General features: G+C 62.8%; 5 protein-coding genes across 5 annotated transcripts; 3 read left to right on the top strand and 2 right to left on the bottom strand.

Moving 5' to 3' along the window:
• Positions 1-1280: 1280 nt before the first annotated feature.
• Positions 1281-5246, top strand: VTJ83DRAFT_1780 (uncharacterized protein; the record flags this gene model as incomplete). Its single annotated transcript, XM_071007977.1, has 3 exons — positions 1281-1495; positions 1551-2547; positions 2634-5246. The coding sequence occupies 3 exons, from the start codon at positions 1281-1283 to the stop codon at positions 5244-5246; spliced, it is 3825 nt and encodes a 1274-aa protein (XP_070868320.1).
• Positions 5247-5951: 705 nt separating this feature from the next.
• Positions 5952-7563, top strand: VTJ83DRAFT_1779 (uncharacterized protein; the record flags this gene model as incomplete). The annotated part of the gene is made up of 2 exons (XM_071007975.1): positions 5952-6567; positions 6659-7563. 2 exons carry the CDS (start codon positions 5952-5954, stop codon positions 7561-7563), a joined length of 1521 nt encoding a protein of 506 aa, XP_070868319.1.
• A 692-nt stretch (positions 7564-8255) lies between these two features.
• Positions 8256-10961, bottom strand: VTJ83DRAFT_1778 (uncharacterized protein; the record flags this gene model as incomplete). Its single annotated transcript, XM_071007974.1, has 7 exons — positions 8256-8414; positions 8459-8677; positions 8726-8962; positions 9016-9056; positions 9107-10045; positions 10099-10148; positions 10282-10961. 7 exons carry the CDS (start codon positions 10959-10961, stop codon positions 8256-8258), a joined length of 2325 nt encoding a protein of 774 aa, XP_070868318.1.
• A 2221-nt stretch (positions 10962-13182) lies between these two features.
• On the top strand, positions 13183-15311 carry VTJ83DRAFT_1777 (uncharacterized protein; the record flags this gene model as incomplete). The annotated part of the gene is made up of 7 exons (XM_071007973.1): positions 13183-13225; positions 13274-13509; positions 13581-13946; positions 14001-14258; positions 14315-14477; positions 14537-14871; positions 14973-15311. The coding sequence occupies 7 exons, from the start codon at positions 13183-13185 to the stop codon at positions 15309-15311; spliced, it is 1740 nt and encodes a 579-aa protein (XP_070868317.1).
• Positions 15312-15613: 302 nt separating this feature from the next.
• VTJ83DRAFT_1776 (uncharacterized protein) lies at positions 15614-17756 on the bottom strand (the record flags this gene model as incomplete). Its single annotated transcript, XM_071007972.1, has 4 exons — positions 15614-16467; positions 16528-16568; positions 16656-17497; positions 17718-17756. 4 exons carry the CDS (start codon positions 17754-17756, stop codon positions 15614-15616), a joined length of 1776 nt encoding a protein of 591 aa, XP_070868316.1.
• Between the last annotated feature and the right edge of the window lie 375 nt (positions 17757-18131).

The following is an 18131-nucleotide window of genomic DNA, read 5'->3' as shown; positions in this document are numbered from 1 at the left end:
AGATTGGGCCCCCCTGTTGTTGATGCAGTTGCACCTGGTTGAGGGGCCGTTGGGTAGGTAACTACCTAGGTACCTGAGATTGGGTCCTTTCGCCCTTTCAGGCCCGCGTCTCACCCGACGGGACCTGGCCACTGCTCTGGACTTTCTCATGAATGATCCTCGGGAGTATGTATTCACCAGTGAAGTACTTTGTACGGGATGCTGGATGCTGGAGCCCGGGAGGAACCGAGAGATGCATTGACTTGGGGGAGGGGGGGGGGGAGGGGAGGACAAAGGTCAATCAATTCATGGAGCCCAAACAGTCGAGGTGAAGTGAAAGTGGACACTTTGGCATTACATCCATACGGCACCCGCAGGGGTTCCTTACCGCTGTCCGGTTGCGTCACTTGGTAAGGTACGGTAAGGTCCCAAGGTGACTTAGCCAAGTAAGGTACACTAGTTAATAATACCGTCTAGGCACGGATTGCCCGGGTAAGGCAGGGCTGCAGCGCTGCGTCGGCGAATGCCAAGGGACCTACCTATCGTACTCCATCCCCCGGAAGGGGAAACTGCCCTGCAGCCGCTCAGTTGGGCTGGGCTCTGAGCAATCCCTGTAATTACGGGCAGACGGACCCCTCCCCCCCCCCTGCTGTTACAGCTAGTTATGACGTGCCAGCCACGCCAATGGCCCATGATTGCCCGTTTCCAAGTGCCTGAAAATTAAACGTTAAACGTCAATTTCTCGTTCCATGATTTCCGAGTTTCTTTGAGCTGACAATCCAACCACACAGCCTCCGCTCACCACCACCACCACCACCACCACCACCACCATCCCATCTCATCCCATCTCATCCCATCCTATTCCATCCCATCACCGCTCCTCTTCCTCTCCCCCCTCCCCCCTCCCCGACGAGGGCTTCTCCCATGACGATTGGTCTCTTCTTGCCTCGGATTCCGGAATCCCGGGGTAGCGTGTCCGAGACCGTAGCTGGGGGATCTTTCGAGCTGCATCAAGTGTGGCATTGGGAGTGACATTGACCCTGCGTTTCCCCCGAAGCGAAGCGAATCGAACCTCGACTCGTATCCGCCGTCCCAAGCCCCCGGGTCGTCGTCCTCTTCCCAGCGCTCAACTCCGCATCATCCGAGAGACGCCTGCGACCCCTTCGGCCATCTGGTCGCTCTGACAAGAACCCTTCTTTTCTTCTTCTTTTTGTCTGCTCCTCCTCCGCTTGCTCCCCCGGTCGCTCTCGGGCATCCTTGCCCTTCTCCTTCACCCCCTCCCCCCCCCCACCACCACCACGATGCACGCCATCGCGCAAAAGTGCCGGCCGAAGCACCAGGTGCTCGTCCTCAAGTGCTACCCGCGCACCACCAAGGGCGCCGTCGACGTCAAGCCCAACTCGAGCGAGCTCAGCTACCTGCTCTTCTACGCCCAGTCCCGCCGCTCCAAGATCCAAAAGGTCGCCAGCTTCCTCGAGAAGAAGACGGCCAGCGATGTCTACCGCCAGCGGATCGGGTAGGTCCACGCTCCCACCGGCGCCACGCCCGCAGATCTTTGCTGACCTCCCTAGCAACGTGCAGGTCACCCTTCAGATCCTCACGGCCCTGATCGAAAAGACCCCCAAGGACCTGCCCCTCTTCGCGTCATGCGTCCTTCAGATCCTCGAGCAGATCCTCAAGTCGCAGGACATCACCATGGTCGAGTCGTCGCTGCCCACCTTTGCTGCCTTTTGCGCCCACCACGAGCCCGCCTCGCTCATGGCCGAGCAGGCCTACCTGCGCCAGTACCTCTCCGTCGTCCAGCAGTACGCCTCGCTCGCCTCGACCCGCGCCTTTCCTGGCCGCCTCGAGCCGAGCAAGCCCATGGCCCTCCGCTGGAGGAACGCCGGTCTCCGCGCCATCCGCAGCATCGCCGCCTCGGACGCCCTGTCGTCCGCCACCACCCAGCAGTACGACGCCGCCGTGCCCATGATCCTTGAGAACCTGTGGACCGACAACGAGGACTTCCTCGACGTCTTGCACGAGCGCGCCGAGGTGGAGGAGAAGCTGGGCGGCGCTCTGCTGCGCCGCCGCACGAGCGCCGCCACCGTCCAGACCGCAGAGAGCGAGTCGGCCGCCCACCCGCTGGCCCTCGCCCCCACCGCCGTCGACATGGACAAGCTGGACGAGGAGGACACGGGCGTCCTCGCCATGGAGTGCCTACGCCACATCTTCAGCGCCTCCGGCCGCTCCCAGATCCACTCGGCCACCCTCGCCCTCCTCCGCTTCATCCACGAGCGCGTGGCCCAGGAGGAGCCCGTGGTGCGCTCCGACGCCTCGGGCCGCGACGCCGGCTGGGCCATCAAGATGTTCCTGCTGGCGGCTCGCTGGGCTCCTGTCGCCGACCGCTTCACCATCCTCGTCACCGCCGTCGGCTCGCTCGCGCAGCAGCCCCTGACCGACGACACGCTGCGCCAGCACATTGCCCTGGCCGCCATGATTGGCGCCTTGCTGCGTTCCGACGTGAACCTGATCGGCCTCAGCGTCATGGATGTGCTCCTGCAGCTCGTGGCTCACATCCGCAGGCTTGTCCAGCTGCCTGGCGACCCCAGCGCCATGCGCGCTTCTCTCGCCGACCCCGCCGCCGCCCCGCGCCCGCCGCGCCCGCCGACCAGCCCGACCAGCCCGACCAGCCCGACCCCCGGAGCGAGCTCCTCTGGCGCCTGCAGGAGTGCATCGGCGCCCTGGCCACCCACATCTACTACGCCGACCAGGTCTCCGACATGGTGGCGGCCATCCTGCAGAAGCTCAAGCCCTCGCGCTCCGGCAGCCGCTCGGGCTCTCCCCACGGCGAAAAGGCCGACGGCTCCCCGAAATCGTCGGCCCCCGCGCTCTCGGCCGCCGACGAGAGCCACGCCGACTCCCTCTTCGCCCTCGCCGTCGCCAAGATCGCCGCCCTCCGCGCCATCCGCTCCGTCTTGCTCGTCGCCAACGCGCGGGCCGCCGCCGCCCAGGCCCTGTCGCGGAGCCGCGTCCCGATCCACGTCTGGGACGGCACCCAGTGGCTGCTGCGCGACCCCGACGGCCTCGTCCGCAAGGCCTACGTGGAGGCTCTCCTGACGTGGCTGGACCGCGAGACGTCGAGAGCCGACGCGAGGGCCTGGGACGACGCCGCCCGCGCCTCGCCCAAGGGCCGCGAGGCGCAGGCCACCCCGCTCGCCCGCCGCGTCGTGTCGAGCGCCTCGGGCCGCGACATGAAGCCCGGCGTCAAGGCCCAGCGGGCGTCGCAGTGCCTGCAGCTGCTGCACCTGGCCGTCTACGACAACGCCATCCAGTACATCGACTACGACTCCGACATGGTGCTCCTCCACGTGCTGCTGGCCAAGCTCGTGGACAAGCTGGGCATCAACGCGGTGCGCTCCGGCCTGCCCATGATCTTCCGGCTCCAGGAGGACATCCAGGACGCCGAGACGCCTCTCCAAAAGGTCCGGCTGGGAAGCCTCGTCCACGGCTACCTCTGGGCCCTGACGGAGCGGTTCGAGCTGGACGGCTCCGCCGTCGGGAGGCTGGTCCACAACGAGATCGTCCGGCGCCGGAGCAAGCATTTCTGGGTCGACGGCGTCCACGTGCCGGCGCCGGCGCTCGACCGGATCGGCACGCCTGGCAACATCGCGCCCGAGCCCCGGCTGCCGACCGACGAGGTCGAGTCCGAGGCGCTGCTGCCCTTCGATGAGCGCGAGGCCCTCGTCGACTCGGTGTGCGCCGCGCACCAGGACCAGACCGCTTCGCCGGTGCAGAGCCCGGCGGCCAGCCCTGGTCGGAGCTTTGCGCATCCGGTCGGCTCGCTGTCGACAAGCACGATCCCGACGATCGAAGCCAACTATGAGCTGCCGCTGCAGTTCCGCGAGGACATGCTGGCCGAGTGGAGCCGCGAGGCCGTGCTGGCGGCGGCTCAGGCGACCAGCAAGTCGGCGTCCATCAACGGCTCGCGGTCGGGCACCACGGCCACCCGCCTGCACGCCAACGGCGGCGCGGCGGCGGCGGCGGCGGCGGCGGCGGCGTCAGCAGCGAACGGCCAGAGCCTTCGACCCGACCGGTCGTCGCCGCATGGTAGCCGGACCAACCTCCGGCCTTCGTCATCTCCGGGGCTCGCCATCGGAGGAGGTGGAGGAGGAGGCATGGTGGGGTTAGGCGGCGGCCTGGATCCCGGCAGGGTGCGCAAGTCGTCCCTCCGCAGCGCTCGCTCGGCCGCCGTGCCGCCGAGCTCTACCAACGGCAACCCAACGCCCGTTACCTCGGTCGAGCAGCTCAAGCTTGTCCTGTCGGGACGCGCGCAGCCGCCTCCTCCTCCGCCGACCGCTCCGGCGGCGATGGCCACCATGCACGGCATGTTTGGGGGCAGCGCCATCGGTCTGGCGCGCGGCGACGACGACTCCAACAGCTCGGACAGCCTCGTTAGCTACGACATGACGGCCAGCGAGCTGTCGTTCAACCCCATCGTGGGGACCGCGGTCAGCGGGCCGGCAGACGCGACGGCGGCGGCAACCACAACCACAACAACCACCTACCATTCTCAGCCTCATCTTCATCCGCAAACCCTACCGCAAAACTTTTCTCACCCCCGCCCCTCCTCACGAGGAGTCATCGACCACAACCGCCGGCCGTCTGCCTCGGGCGGGCCGCCCGGTTCGCACCCGGCTGCCGACGAGGCCCTGGCCGCCGACGCCGGTGCTGTCCCGCCGGTCCCGCCGGTCCCGCCGCTGCCGAGCGGTCTGTCGCGCGGGCCGTCTTCGGCGGGCGACTCGACACGGCACTCGCCGGCGTTGCCCACCACTTGCGGCGGCAGCGGTAAGCTCGCTCAGCCTTTGCCGGGCCAAGAGGCCGTCGGCGTCTCACGGCGGCCTTCGACCTCGGCATCGAAACGGAGCGTTAGCAACCGCTACCCGGACCAGGCCACCCAGGCCCAGGCTCAGAGCCCGGGCTTCGGGCTGGGAAGGGTCCGCTCCCGCTCCACGTCGTCGCGCTCGCAGTCCCACGAGCGGGGCGTGCTGCCATCGTCGGCGTCGTCGGTGGTGGTGACGGACGCTTTGGCGAGGGGGAGAGGTTCGGTCGCTGCTGCCCCGGCGGTGATGGATCTGGATGCGTTGCTGCAGGGGATCGACGCGAGGGTTGGGGAGGAGATCGTCGGGGGTGGCGGGCTGGGTGTGGGTGTCGGGCTGGGGGTTGGATCCGGGAACGGGCCGGGAGGGTTGCGGGATGAGGGTCCGGTGACGAAGCCGCCGTATTGATCCGCTCATTCGGCTCGTTTTTTTTCTTCTCTCTCTCTCTCTCTCTTTCATAGTCATCATGTGGGGGCGGTTTGTCTTTTGGGGCGGTTTTTGTTGGGTTGTTGTTTCTGATGGATGCGGGTGGGGTGTGGGTTGGCATCGTTATCATCATTTAGAGGGTTTTGCCGTTGCGGAGCTGGAGTTGATATCTTGACACGAATGGGTGCCTGAGAGAGGTGGTGTTTCGCTCGCATCCATGGCAGGTTTCGCTTGGGTACCTACACGGTAGATAACAAGGGGTTTCTTGGAGGGGTGCATGTCATGTCATGTCTACTACTACTCTGTTCCTGCCTGGGCGTCCTCTCGAGGTGGAGGGTGGCGTTTGATGCCAAGCCATGGAGCCAAGCTCTCCATGCACAGGGGAGACGTGCATCTCGGCCAATCAACCCGGCGATGAGGCTGACGAACCCCTGCCTAGCGCATCCCCAGGACCCGCTGTCCCGTGCCAAGCCTCCAGACGCATCGACCGCACCTTGAAAGTGGTGTAGGAAAAAAAAAAAAGAGGACAAAAACGTCTCCGTTCTGCTGGGTCCTTTGCGCAACGTCTGCCGGTCCCGTCCCCATCTTGCACCTCGCATACCTCGCTTACCTCGCACGCACCGGGGTCCATGACATTGGACAAGGTGGAGGATGGACTATTAGCGGAAAGAAAGTCCATGGTGTGACATGTACCCCATCCCACCGCGCGCAAGGTCTTCGTTTCAAGGATTCCTCCTCGCAACCCCGAGCTCCGTCGTCTCGACCTTGGTTTCGCTCCCGACCTCGGCTCCCACCGCTAGCCAAGCCGCCGCCAACATGGCTCGAACCACGGCGCTGGCGTCGAGCCTCGCCCTCTCCAGCCGCTGGCTCTCCGTCTCGTCCCGCCCGTCCGTAGCAGCCACCGCCACCCCGGGAAGCCTCCTGATCCGCGGCGCCGTGCCCCCCGCCGCCCTCGCCGCCTCCGTCCGCGCCGCCAGGGCGATCCACACCAACAAGGCCAACCCGGCCCGCGTGGTCCCCATCTGCGGCACCGGCCCGCCGCCGAAGCCGCCCAAACCCGTCGGGGAGGGAGAGGGAGCGGGAGAGGGAGAGAGGGAGGGCGAGAAGGGAAGGAATGCGCGGCAAGAGGAAGACGACTATGACCCCGCCGAAGCGGCGCGGCGCGAGAGGCTCGCGAGGAGGAGACGTCTGGCGGAGCTGCTGAAGCAGGCGGGGGATCCCAAGGCCGCCTTGAAAGACGACCGGAACAAGGGAGGCATGGCGAGGAGGTTTTGGAAGACGGTGGACGTGAAGGAAGTGGACGGTATGCTTGCTCTTTTTGAACTTTCCCCCCTCCCGGCGTTCCCGTTTTCCTTGTCAACTAACCGCTGGCTCGCTTCCGGGTTTGGCCCCAGGGTCCCTCCAAATCCACCTCGACTCGCGCCCCCTCCGCCACCCCACCACCAAAGCCATCGTCCGCCTCCCCGTCACCAAGCCCAACCTCGCCCACGCCATCGCCGTCGAGTGGGACGCCCTCACCTCGGCCCAGCAAGCCACCAAGCAGCACCGCATCCCGCTCACCTCCCTCACCTGCCGCGCCCTCGACATCGCCGCCGACGACGCCGCTGCCGCCCCCGCCCCCGCCGCCGCCGCCGCAACCCCCACCTCGCCATCCCGGCCGCCCTACCCCGCCACGCCGCTGCGCACCACCATCGCCGCCCTTCTCCTCCGCTACCTCGACACCGACTCCCTCCTCATCTTCTCCCCGCCGCGCTCCCCCATCGACCCGTCCCTCCCCTCCCTGCACGAGACGCAGCGCGCCGCCTACGCCGCCGCCGTCGGCGCCCTCACGGCGCCCCGCGAGCAGGGCGGCCTCTGGCCGGGCCTCGACGTCCGGCCCGTCGACGACGGCTCCTCCATCATGCCCCGCCCCCACCCGCCCGAGACGCGCGAGGCCGTGCGCCGGTGGATCGCGCACGCCCTGTCCCCCTTTGAGCTGGCCGGCCTCGAGCGCGCCACGCTGGCGGGCAAGAGCCTGCTGGCGGCGGCGCGGCTCGTGGCCGAGTGGAGCGAGCAAGGGGCCGGGAGGTCTCCTTCTTGGTCTTCTTCGGAAGCCGAGGCCCAACGGTTCGGCGTGGAGGAGGCCGCCCGCGCCGTGAGCCTCGAGGTGGACTACCAGACCAAGCAGTGGGGCGAGGTGGAGGACACCCACGACGTGGAGCGCGAGGATGTTCGCAGGCAGTTTGGCAGCGTGGTGCTGCTTGTCTCGGGCACGGGGGCGGCTGCGGAGGCTGCGGAGGCTGGCAAGAGCAACATCTAGACGCCTACCCAACCTTACCCGGCCCTGCCCTGCCCTACCCTACCCTGCTCTGCTCTGCTCTGCTCTACCCTAGCCTAGTTAGCTCAGGTAGCACACATATGTATCAAAATAACCGCCCCCCTGCACGGACCGGGTCTTGTTGCTGGCAGACAAACCCAAGCGCCCTTCCCCATCCTCACAACCGCCCAGGAGGCGAACCGACGAGAGCTTTGTCCCAATTCCCTGGCCATGTTGCTTAGGTCCCTATCTACCTCTGCTTGTGCGGCATCTCCGCTGTCCAGACTTTGCCATCGTCCTCGCATCGGGGCTGGGTTCGGAAGAGCGCCATCGTCACGGATATATTAAGCTAAAGGTACCTACTTGTCCATCATGCATCTATATAGCGACCAGACCGTCTGCCATCCTAGACCTCCCCTTCCTTGCCTGCAGACATCTCTCCCATAGCACGCAGGTATCCATGATCCTGTCCAGCCCGACTCTAAATTGCAAAAGAAACGCCAGGAGAAAGAAGGCCTCTTAGAAGCATTCATCTGCAAGATTTGACCGATATCCCCTCAAAAATCACCAAAGAGCAAAAGGGAAATGAAACTTTCCGAGACTTGGAGAAAAACAAACCCCTTGTGGTGCTGACCACTTTCTGTTGCGGCAAAACGTTGGAGCAACTGTGCGACGATGGAGGAGGTACGACCGGCTTAAAAGCCGTCATAGGTGAAGGCCTTGGCATGCTCGGGGATGGCGCCCTTGACCGCGGCGTCATCAATGTCCTCCTGCGAAGTCATCTTCGCAGGGTCGATATAGCGGGCCGTGAGCGAGAAACGGCGCTTGCCGTGCGGGTCGACGGTATGCTGATCCTGTCAGAACGTGGCTCGTTTTTCTTGTAGGCGTTGCGGCTTACCTCGTAGATCTTTTGGATGTGAGGACCGACCATGACCATCATGTCGCCGTGCTTCATGACGACCTCGAGCGCCTCCTTGTAGCAGAGCCTGCCGCGGTCCGTGTACATGGGGAACCAGAAGCCCGACTTCCTCTTGAACCGGAAGCTCATGGTGGACGGGGATCCCAGAGACAGGGCAGCAACGACAGGGCCGAGCTCGCTTTCGCCATCGTCGTGGTACTGAAAGAGAGTTAGCAGCGAAGAGAACGCAAGGGAGGTTTGACGTACGTTGATCTTGTCCTTCTCCATGTACCCAAGAGCGAGAAGCTCGTTGAAATCCCCTTCCTCCGACACGATGGCATCCGGCCCGATGTAGCGCTCAGGCAGAGTGCTGATGAAGGCGTTGGAGTGGGCGACGCACATCTTCTTGGCCCATATCAATCGGTGCAGGGCTTGCAGGATCACATCGGGGGCCTCATCAAAGCCCTTGGACTGAACCGAGACGCCAAACTTGTACCGGGCACCCTGGGAATGTTAGAAGCAGCCGCCAAAGGGAGCCGGGAGAAAACAGAGCTTACAAAATTCTGCTGGAAGTGGCGGGTGTAGCCCTCAAGCTTGTCTGCGACTGGATTAGTCGTATGCTCTGCGTCCGGGGAGGGATCAACTCACGGCCGAAGACAGCAGCAGGGTTCCGGCGAAGACCAATGTCCGTGAGCTCAAGCTGACGGAAAAGGTCGTCGGAGCCGCCGGGGCGCCCGTTCACCTCGGTGCTGGCCGAGAGAATGCTGAACGAGCCGAGAACCTGGCCATCCGAGTTTGGCAGGAAGTACTGGCGGACGTGGAATCCGCCGAGCTGAAGTGTCTGGGAGAACTGGAGATAGCCGCGGTGATAGATGGTGGCGTAAGGATCATAGAGGAAGCCGGGCTCGTTGAACCAGTTGCCATTCACGCCCCACTTCTCGCGCTTCTTCTGCATCTCCTTGTCGAACACCTCGTTTTCGTGGAGGAGTTCCTCGGCCGGGTAGGGAAGCATGGGAGCTTCATGGCTGTAGCCGCAGTCTGGATTCTCGCAGACCCAGCGGTTCCAGTACACGCGGCGGTTGCAACAGCCGCAGTCAGGGCAGACAAAGCCAACCCGGAGGGCCAGCTCGGTGCCATGGCAGCCGGAGGCATCGGGCACCGGAGGACGAATGGGCGGGATCCCACCCTCGAAAGGCGTCCGCTCCCTGAGAAAGACGCCAGTGTAGGCGAGAGTCTCCAGGTTGAGCTGCCTGCGGCGTGGGAGAGTGAAGTAGTTCTTGCACTCAAAGTTGAGACACATCCAACCGCACGTAAAGATTTCTTTGCTAGGAGTCTTGCACTCCTTGCAGTCCTTGATCGGGCAGCGCACGGTGAGGTCGCCAGGGCAGTCGGGCGTCCTGACACCCTTGGGAATCCACCAGGATTCCCCGGTCAGGTCGGCCCTTTCGAAACGAACGCGCCAGGTGCTGATGTGCTTGCCGTTGGGGGAGTTCTTTTGCTGCTCGCGCCAGATGTCGGTGATGTGGAACCATCCCAGGACGGCGTAGGCGCAAGGAGGGCGGCAGGGATACAGAGGATTGGCCTCGCCTAGGTCGAGTTGAGCACGCTGACGTCTACCGCTTGGCACAGAAAGTACATACCGGCAATCACGGCGACCAGGCTCTTGTTTTGGTACGCGTTCTTGAGAGCCCTGTAGCCACGGTCGGACTCTGAAGCGTCCGAGCGGCGAACCATAGTCCCTGTCTCTGCGTCCTTGATCCGATTTCCCCCGCTGTGTCTCATCAGCGTAGGTCCCGAAAGGTTTGATAGCGAACGTGACTTACACGGATGAGATGATCACCTGGGCACCGAAAAAGTCTCGGGCCTCGGTCGCGCTGTCGATAAGGAAGCCCTGGGCAACCACGTCCTTGCTGTGGACGCTGGACTTGAAGGACCTGAAATAGGGCAGCGCCTCGCACAAGGCGCCGCGGCCCTTGGCCCACACGAGCGGCTGTCGACCGGGGAGAGGACGGGCCCAAGCAGCCGGGTCAACACCGTGCGGAACGGGGTCGATGGTGGGAAGAGAGACGAGGACCGGACCACCCGAAACTTCCACCTCCACCGTTCTCTTGGCCAGCTCCTTTCTGGCCGACAACCGGGTGACCCGAATCCGTTTTGCTGGCTGCTGGCTGATCGCCAGATCCTGGTCGTCAGGCATGCGCTTCAAGAGCGCAGTCTGGCCGTTGGCGGCCGGAGTCGATGCATGGCAGGAAGGACTGCCACCAGCAACACCACCCGCAGAAGCGAGGACCGGGGAGCCTGGAGGGCTTGCCGATCCAGCCGAGCGAGCTGGCGGCGAGGCTATCTGCTCGGCCGACGCCGTAGAGCGTGTCATTGCTGCTTGTGTGTGCTTCTTTATATCTATAGAACCCAGGATTGTAAGCAAAGCGAGCGGGATCATAAGCAACAAAACCACAGGTGATGACCGGAGTCTTTCAATTTCCCAGTCGCCGATGAGAAGCATTGTATGGTCAGGAGAGCCTTGAAAATACCTCAGTTGCTGGCTTATCGCCGTCGTTGCTTGCTATGGGATTCCACAACAATCCAGTTAGTATTTGCCACATGTTGGATACAATCGATAGCAAAAGAAGTAAACATCAAGCTGCTGGGGGGCAAACAAGGGAAAATGACCAGTTTGAGCTTGCAAAGAGATCCAAGAAAGCAAAAGAAACAAGCCAAGGGATAATCCAAGAGAGAAAGGCTTACCAGAGAGATGCCGCTTGGTGGAGCGGGTGGGTGCTGATGATGTTTGTGATGGTTTGTGATGAAGGCCTGGAAAGAGGCCGATTGTCTATCGAGAAAGTTAGATCCCGAACAGACTTGTTCCGCGGGGTCAAGAGCAAGGAACAGGCATGAAGTGCTGCACTTGTGGGCTGCTGAAGGGCTGTCCTCTCGGTCGATATCGACATCTCTCGTGACTCCCCGGCGTGCAGCTGGAAAACAAACAAGAGGGATACTTGCCGGCAACAGGCCTCCAGACCTCTGGGTGCTTTACTATCCGTGGCCAGGATGCTGGAAGGGATTGGAGTGGGGGAGGAGTACCGACAGGTTCGTTGAAGTTGGAGGAAGAAGGAAAAGAAGAAGAGGAAGAGAAGCTCGGGAAGAGAAAGGAATCCGGAAGGTATCTAGATTGCTGCCCGAGATTTCGGGCGTTCTTTAGGATGGAGATGGGACGACGGGCCAGTGATGCCTACGGTTCCTTCCATTTTGATTCTTTTCTTCAAGGCCCTTTTCTCCACGTGGGTCGCGCGATAGTCATCAGGATGCCCGATAAGGGGGGTCACAAGCATCGCGTCGCGTTGGGGACGCGTTCTCACAGGGTCAGACGAGAAAGTCAACAAGACTGGCAGCAAAGAGCGGAGAAGGAGGGACAATGACGGTCCCTCTTCAGCACAGGGGGGCCTTCATGTTGCAGAGAGAGTCCCATGAATGAGTTGTCACGTCCATGCTTTCTCTTCTGCCTCGTGCTTATAGCTTAGACTTGATCATGCCCCTGGACTCCTTTGTGACCCGATGCCGTCGTGAGTTCCCCACCGTCCTTTGCAGAACAGTCTTCAGGAACTGGATCGACCCTCGTTGAGCTGGTGGCACATGGCATAATCCCGGAAACACCAGAAACGTTCAGAAGACTCCTCTGGACAGTGAAGAGTCCAAGCAACAACGTGAGCCGAGATTATGCGTTTTCTGCCTACCCAGCTTCACGAGAGCTCTGCCAGTATATCTACCTCGAAGCCGGCGTTCACCTGTCCCTGTGAATGAAGTTTGGCTGCATGGCAGCCACCAAGCCTGCGGTAAGCCCCTAGTGTCCTCCATCCAGGGGTAGACGGCTGCGTCGTTGTCGTTGTCGAAAGCGGGTCAGCGTCGACAGTCGGAGTCACCTGTCGGGACCCCCGGGCCTCGACCGGCCGGGTTGGTCCCACAACGCCGGGACGGCCCACTTGATATTGTCCCGGGAGGCGGGGGGATGGGACCGAAGGCCCCCGGGTGGACTGCCGGAGCGTTTCCAAGTTGGGGTGCCGCTTTGTGTGGATTCCTGTCACCGCCCGCAGTGGATCTTCCCCGCACCGCCGCTCCCACCCTGCCACGGGGAGATCGTGGAGAATTGGAGATGGTGCAAGCCCCGGGGCTGCGGGGTAGCGTCTTGGCACCTAGGGAGCGCCGGAGAGAAGTGGAGATGATGTTGCACCTCTCACCCAGCGCTAACACCAGTCGGCTTGCGCCCGGCAACGGCCTCACTCGCTGATTGGCGACACCCGGGAGCAAGGCCTACATAGAACCGGGCTGGCGTGGACACGCAGAAACAGGGATCAGCTGAACGGCCCGTTCCTGGATCCGAGGTATCTCAGGTTGAGGATGGGCATGGTGTGCTTGAGGTCGGATGGCGGGTGTTTTTGCCGATCCCTTCTTCTCTTCCTCCTTCTCCTTCTCCTTTATCTTCTCTTGCATCGCCGTTGGAGAATTGTTGTTGTTGTTGTTATTGTTGTTGTTTTCTCAGCGTACATAGTAAAAGCACCCTTGCCAAAGCGTTGCGCAAGCATCATCGCACTCCTTACTTTGCTGCTTCCGAGCGACCGGCTGCTTGTCTCTCTCTCCCTGGCTCGGTCTGATTCTCACCGGTGGCCTTCGCCTCCATCCCATACTGACGCTCGACCCCCAAGGCCAATTCGACGCGCCAGAAGCTCAAGATGGTGTTCTATCCTCCGCCATGGGTCCCAAAGCTCCCATTCGGTACGTGACGTGCCCAGCTCGGCGGTCTGACGCGTCTAACCCGCCTAGACCCTCCCGACTCGATCACGATCGGCGAGTTCATGCAGAATGAGCTCTATGGTCGCTATCCCCTGGCCAAGAGCCGCAACCCATTTACCTGCGGCCTGAGCGGCAAGACCTACACGGTGACCGAGTCCCACAAGCGCACCGATTACATTGCCCGCGCCCTGGGCAAGATCATGGGCTGGGAGCCCAATGCCGATCTTCCCTGGGACAAAGTGGTGGCCGTGTTCTCGTTCAACACGGTATGCGTCGGACCCGACACAGACACGAAAGACATGAGACTGATATCCCCCCCCCCTTTTTTTTTTCCCAGATCGACTACCTCTCTGTGCTTCACTCCATCCACCGTCTCAATGGCATCGCCACCCCGGCCAATGTCGCCTACTCGGCCAGCGAGCTCGAGCACCAGCTCAGGTCCTCGGGAGCCAAGGCCCTCTTTACATGCATCCCCGTCCTCGAGACAGCCCTCAAGGCCGCCGAGGCCGTCGGCATCCCCAAGGACAAGATCTTCATCTTGGATCTTCACAACCACTCCCCGAAGCCTGCCTTCAAGACCGTGGACGACCTGGTCGAGCTCGGCCGCTCCCTGCCGGATCTTGAGCCCTTGAGGTGGTCCAAGGGTCAGGGAGCCCGCCAGGTCGCCTTCCTTTGCTACTCCAGCGGCACCTCAGGCCTGCCCGTACGCTGCCACCGCAACCCTCGCGTCCCGAAAGCTTGGCTGACACCTTCCCAGAAAGCGGTCATGATCTCCCACCACAACGTCATCGCCAACACCCTCCAATACCGCGTCTTCGAGGGCGTGGCGCGGAGGCAGAACGGCGTCGATACCCAGGTCGTCATGGGCCTGCTCCCGTTCAGCCACATCTACGGCCTGGTGGTGGTGGCCCATGCCGCCACCTGGGGCGGCGACGAGGTCATCGTCCTGCCCAAGTTCGAGTTCACCGATTATCTCCAGGCCATCGAGCGCTTCAAGATCAACCATGTCCCCGTGGTACGTCATCGCCCGTTGCGGCAAGAGTTGCGTCGCCTCGTCTAACGGCCGTCCAGGTTCCCCCGATCATTGTGCGCATGCTGAGCGGCAAAGACATCCTCAAGCGCTACGACCTGAGCAGCATCCGTATTCTCTTCACCGGAGCCGCGCCGCTGGGCAGGGAGACGGCGGAGGCGCTCCTCAAGCTGTATCCCAAGTGGAAGATTGGCCAGGGCTACGGTAAGCGCCCGGGCCTCGTCGTCGCCATTTGCGAACTCCCCCAGCTGACAAGCCCGCAGGCATGACCGAGTCCTCCACCGTCGTCAGCTCGACCAGCGAGCACGACATCTGCCCGGGCACTTCGGGCTCTCTCCTCCCCGGCACGCGCGTCAAGGTCATCGACCCGGACGGCAAGGAGATCACCGAGTACGGCAAGCCGGGTGAGCTGTTTGTTCAGTCGCCCTCCGTCACGCTCGGCTACCTGAACAACGAGAAGGCCACGTCCGAGGCCTTCGTCTGGGACGAGGACGGCCGTTGGCTGCGGACCGGCGACGAGGTCATTGTGACCAAGTCTGACAGTGGCTATGAGCACATCACCATTGTGGATCGGTTGAAGGAGCTGATCAAGGTCAAGGTGAGTTCTTTGAAGCCCACCCTCCTCTCTCTCTCTCTCTTACGCACACACACACACACACATAGCAATCCAGTGCCAGATCTGACCCGCTTGACTTCCAGGGCCACCAAGTCGCTCCCGCCGAGCTCGAAGCTCACCTCCTCACCCACCCCTACGTCGACGACTGCGCCGTTATCGCCGTGCCCGACGACCGCGACGGCGAGGTGCCCAAGGCGTTCGTGGTGACGCCCGCGTCCGTGGCCTCCACGGGCAAGACGGACGCCGAAATCGCCGCCGACATCGTCCGCCACGTCCAGGAGCACAAGGCCCACTACAAGTGGCTCAAGGGCGGCGTCGAGTTCTTGGATGCCATCCCCAAGAGCCCGAGCGGGAAGATCTTGAGGAGGTTGCTGCGGGATCGGGAGAGGGAGGCAAGGAAGAAGAAGGGCGCGAAGCTGTGAGGACCTTGTGCTTCGGCCGCTTCTCGTCCGAGCTTGGGTGCTTTATCGTGCGGCCGGGGCCGCAGAGATCGGCATTTCTGGTCTCGGCATGGCGTGGCGCTGGATAGCTAGCAAGAGAGCTGAGGGGTGCCGTTTCACCATGACCCAAGTCCAATCTGACGGATGCGTTTCAGAGCAGTCATGTTTTGATGGCCATGTCAATCTCGACCCATCTTCGACCCCAGAGAAGCTTTCCAGACGCTACGTGCTTTTTTGTTGCCAATCTCCCGCCCGCAAACGTTCCATCCGCGCCAGCAGCGAAGCTAGCACACCGTCCTATGAATCCCCTCCTTCATTCTCCCCCGCGTCTCCTCCACCTTCTCCTTGGCCTCCTCCGCCACTTGGCGAAACCTCTCCTTTCCCTTCCCCGTCTTCACCATCGGCTTCCTCCTGAGATGCTGCTCCCTCAGCAGCCCCAGCACGTCCACCCTCCCCCTCCCTTCCTCCTTCGCCTCCGCCTTCCCCTCTTCCTCCTCCCTCCGCATCAGCGACTCCGTCACCTCCACCACGTCCGCCACGAGCCGGTCCAGCAGATCGAAGCTCATGTTGACGCGGATGACGCACCGCAGGATCTCGGTCTCGTTCTCGCCGGGAGGCAAGAAGTAGTTGGGGACGATCCACTGGCGTGCGCGCAGGAGAAGAGAAATGGTCTCTTGCGACACGCGCGGGTACCGGGCGCGAAAGTCGTCGCTGAGGCGGAAGGACACGACGGGGAGGCCGGGGTGGTAGGCGGCGGACGTCTCCTCCTCATCCTCTTCTGTTTCCTTGCCGTCATCGCCCCCGGACCGCTTCCCCCGGGCGGGCCCGGATGCCGCCGCCCGCCGGCGGTGGATGTCGCTGACGCAGGTGTACCAGCCCGTAGCCTCCAGGCTCTGGGACAGCACGCGCGCGTTGGCCAGGCAGTTCTCGGCTACCTCGCGGTAGCCGGAGAAGCCGAGGTGGATGAGGTTGTAGTACTGCACGACGACGTGGGCGCCGGGGCGGGAGAAGTTGAGCGTGTACGACTCCTCGGTGCCGCCGAGGTAGTCGAGCTGGAAGACGAGGTCGCGGGACAGGACGGACTGGTCGCGCCAGACGATCCAGCCGAGGCCGGGGGTGACGAGGCCGTATTTGTGCCCTGGTGGTTGGGGAGGTTAGAGGAGGACGAAGGGGCTGCCGGGAGGGCATGATGGCTCACCGGATGTGTTGATGGAGACGACACGAGGAAGCTCAAAGTTCCTGGCTCAGCTGGTCAGGTGGGAGGGAGTTGGGGGGGGGGGTGGGGGGAGGGCGCGGCGATGAGGAGCCGAGGAGCGAAGAACTCACCACTTTTGCCCAGCGGTTCCCACGTGCGTAAACGGCGCCACAAACCCTCCGCTCGCCGCGTCCACGTGAATCGGCACGTCGATGCCCTTCTCCTTCTGCATGTCGTCCAGCAGGCGCGCTATCTCCTCGACGGGCTCGTAGTGGCCCGTGTACGTGCTTCCCAGGATCACAAAAACGCCGATCGTGTTCTCATCCACCTTCTCCCTGACCCGCTTTGGGTCCAGCACGTAGCGGCTCTCCTTGGAAACGGGCAGCACGCGCGCCTCGACGTCAAAGTACCTCGCAAACTTGAGCAGCGCGACCTGCGCGTTGGCGCCCATCAGGATGTTCGGCCGCAGCGCGTCCAGCCCCTTCTCGCGCCTCCGCTCCTGCCAGCGCCTCTTCATCGCCAACCCGCCCAGCATCACCGCCTCCGACGACCCGACCGTCGGGCTCCCCACCGCCTGCTCGCCCTTCTGCACCCCCCACAGGTGCGCCAGCATCGAAACGCATCGGTGGCTGATGGCCAGCATGGCCGGGTACTCGTCGTTGTCCGCCAGGTTCTTGGGCATGTTCTCCGCCATGAGGCGCCGGGCGCGGTCGTCGAGGTACGTGTCGACAAAGCTGGCCAGGTTGAGGTTGGGGCGGCCGTCGAGGTCGAGCTCGTCCTTGAGCATCTCGTAGACGGTATCGGCGGGGGCGCCGTCGTGGGGGATGCGGTACTTGGGGATGTCGCGCTGGCTGGCGTAGGGGGTGGAGAAGGCCGTCAGGTGGGAGCCAGCGCCGCCGGGGACCTGGCTGGGCGGGTGGCGGGGATGGAGCGCCTGCAGATGGTGGACGATCTCGTCGGGGTCGACCTGGGGCTGTTAGACTGGTTGGAAGGGAGGAGGGAGCATCAGGGAGCTTGCGTGGCGCGAGAGAGACATGGCGAAGCTGATTGGGGAAGGCTGCTTCTGTTGGCTACGGTAGGGAGAAAGGCTGGCTGTCTTCAAGACGAGTTCAAGGTGCGCCGACCGGACATCGAGAGGCTTCTCAAGATGCTCGTGTATCTTGCCCCTAGAAGCCCCCCTCCCGGCACCAAACCGTTTTCCTGCCGCCTCTATAAATCTTGCTTGGGACCATCTAGAATGACATCATGAGGGGCGCGGTGAGGCTCATGGAGCACACAAGGGACGACTGATCAAGGGCCAGTTTCGGAACTGATCAGCATGCTTGATCCCGGGGAGAAGATATTGCAGAAGCAGGGAAGCATGATATCATCATAGGAATCGCATATGATCTCTACTTTTTTACATCTCATCATGGGTGGCAGCATTCCTCACGGCTGAACCGAACGTGCGTGCTACAGCATGTCAGAGCCAGAAGGATGCTCCGCGGGATTTGAGCAGCTGAGCTCGCTTCCACCAAGCATCAAAAGTCGTGGAAATAGTAACAAAAATGGTCTGTAAGAGACGGTGACGGGTTTCCTGGATGAGAGCTCTGCTGGTAATGCAGGAC

The sequence above is a fragment of the Remersonia thermophila genome, chromosome 2 (assembly GCF_042764415.1).
Source record: "Remersonia thermophila strain ATCC 22073 chromosome 2, whole genome shotgun sequence".
NCBI lineage: Eukaryota > Fungi > Ascomycota > Sordariomycetes > Sordariales > Chaetomiaceae > Remersonia > Remersonia thermophila.
Note: the sequence above shows the minus strand (reverse complement) of the source record. Positions and strands in the feature narration are given on the sequence as shown.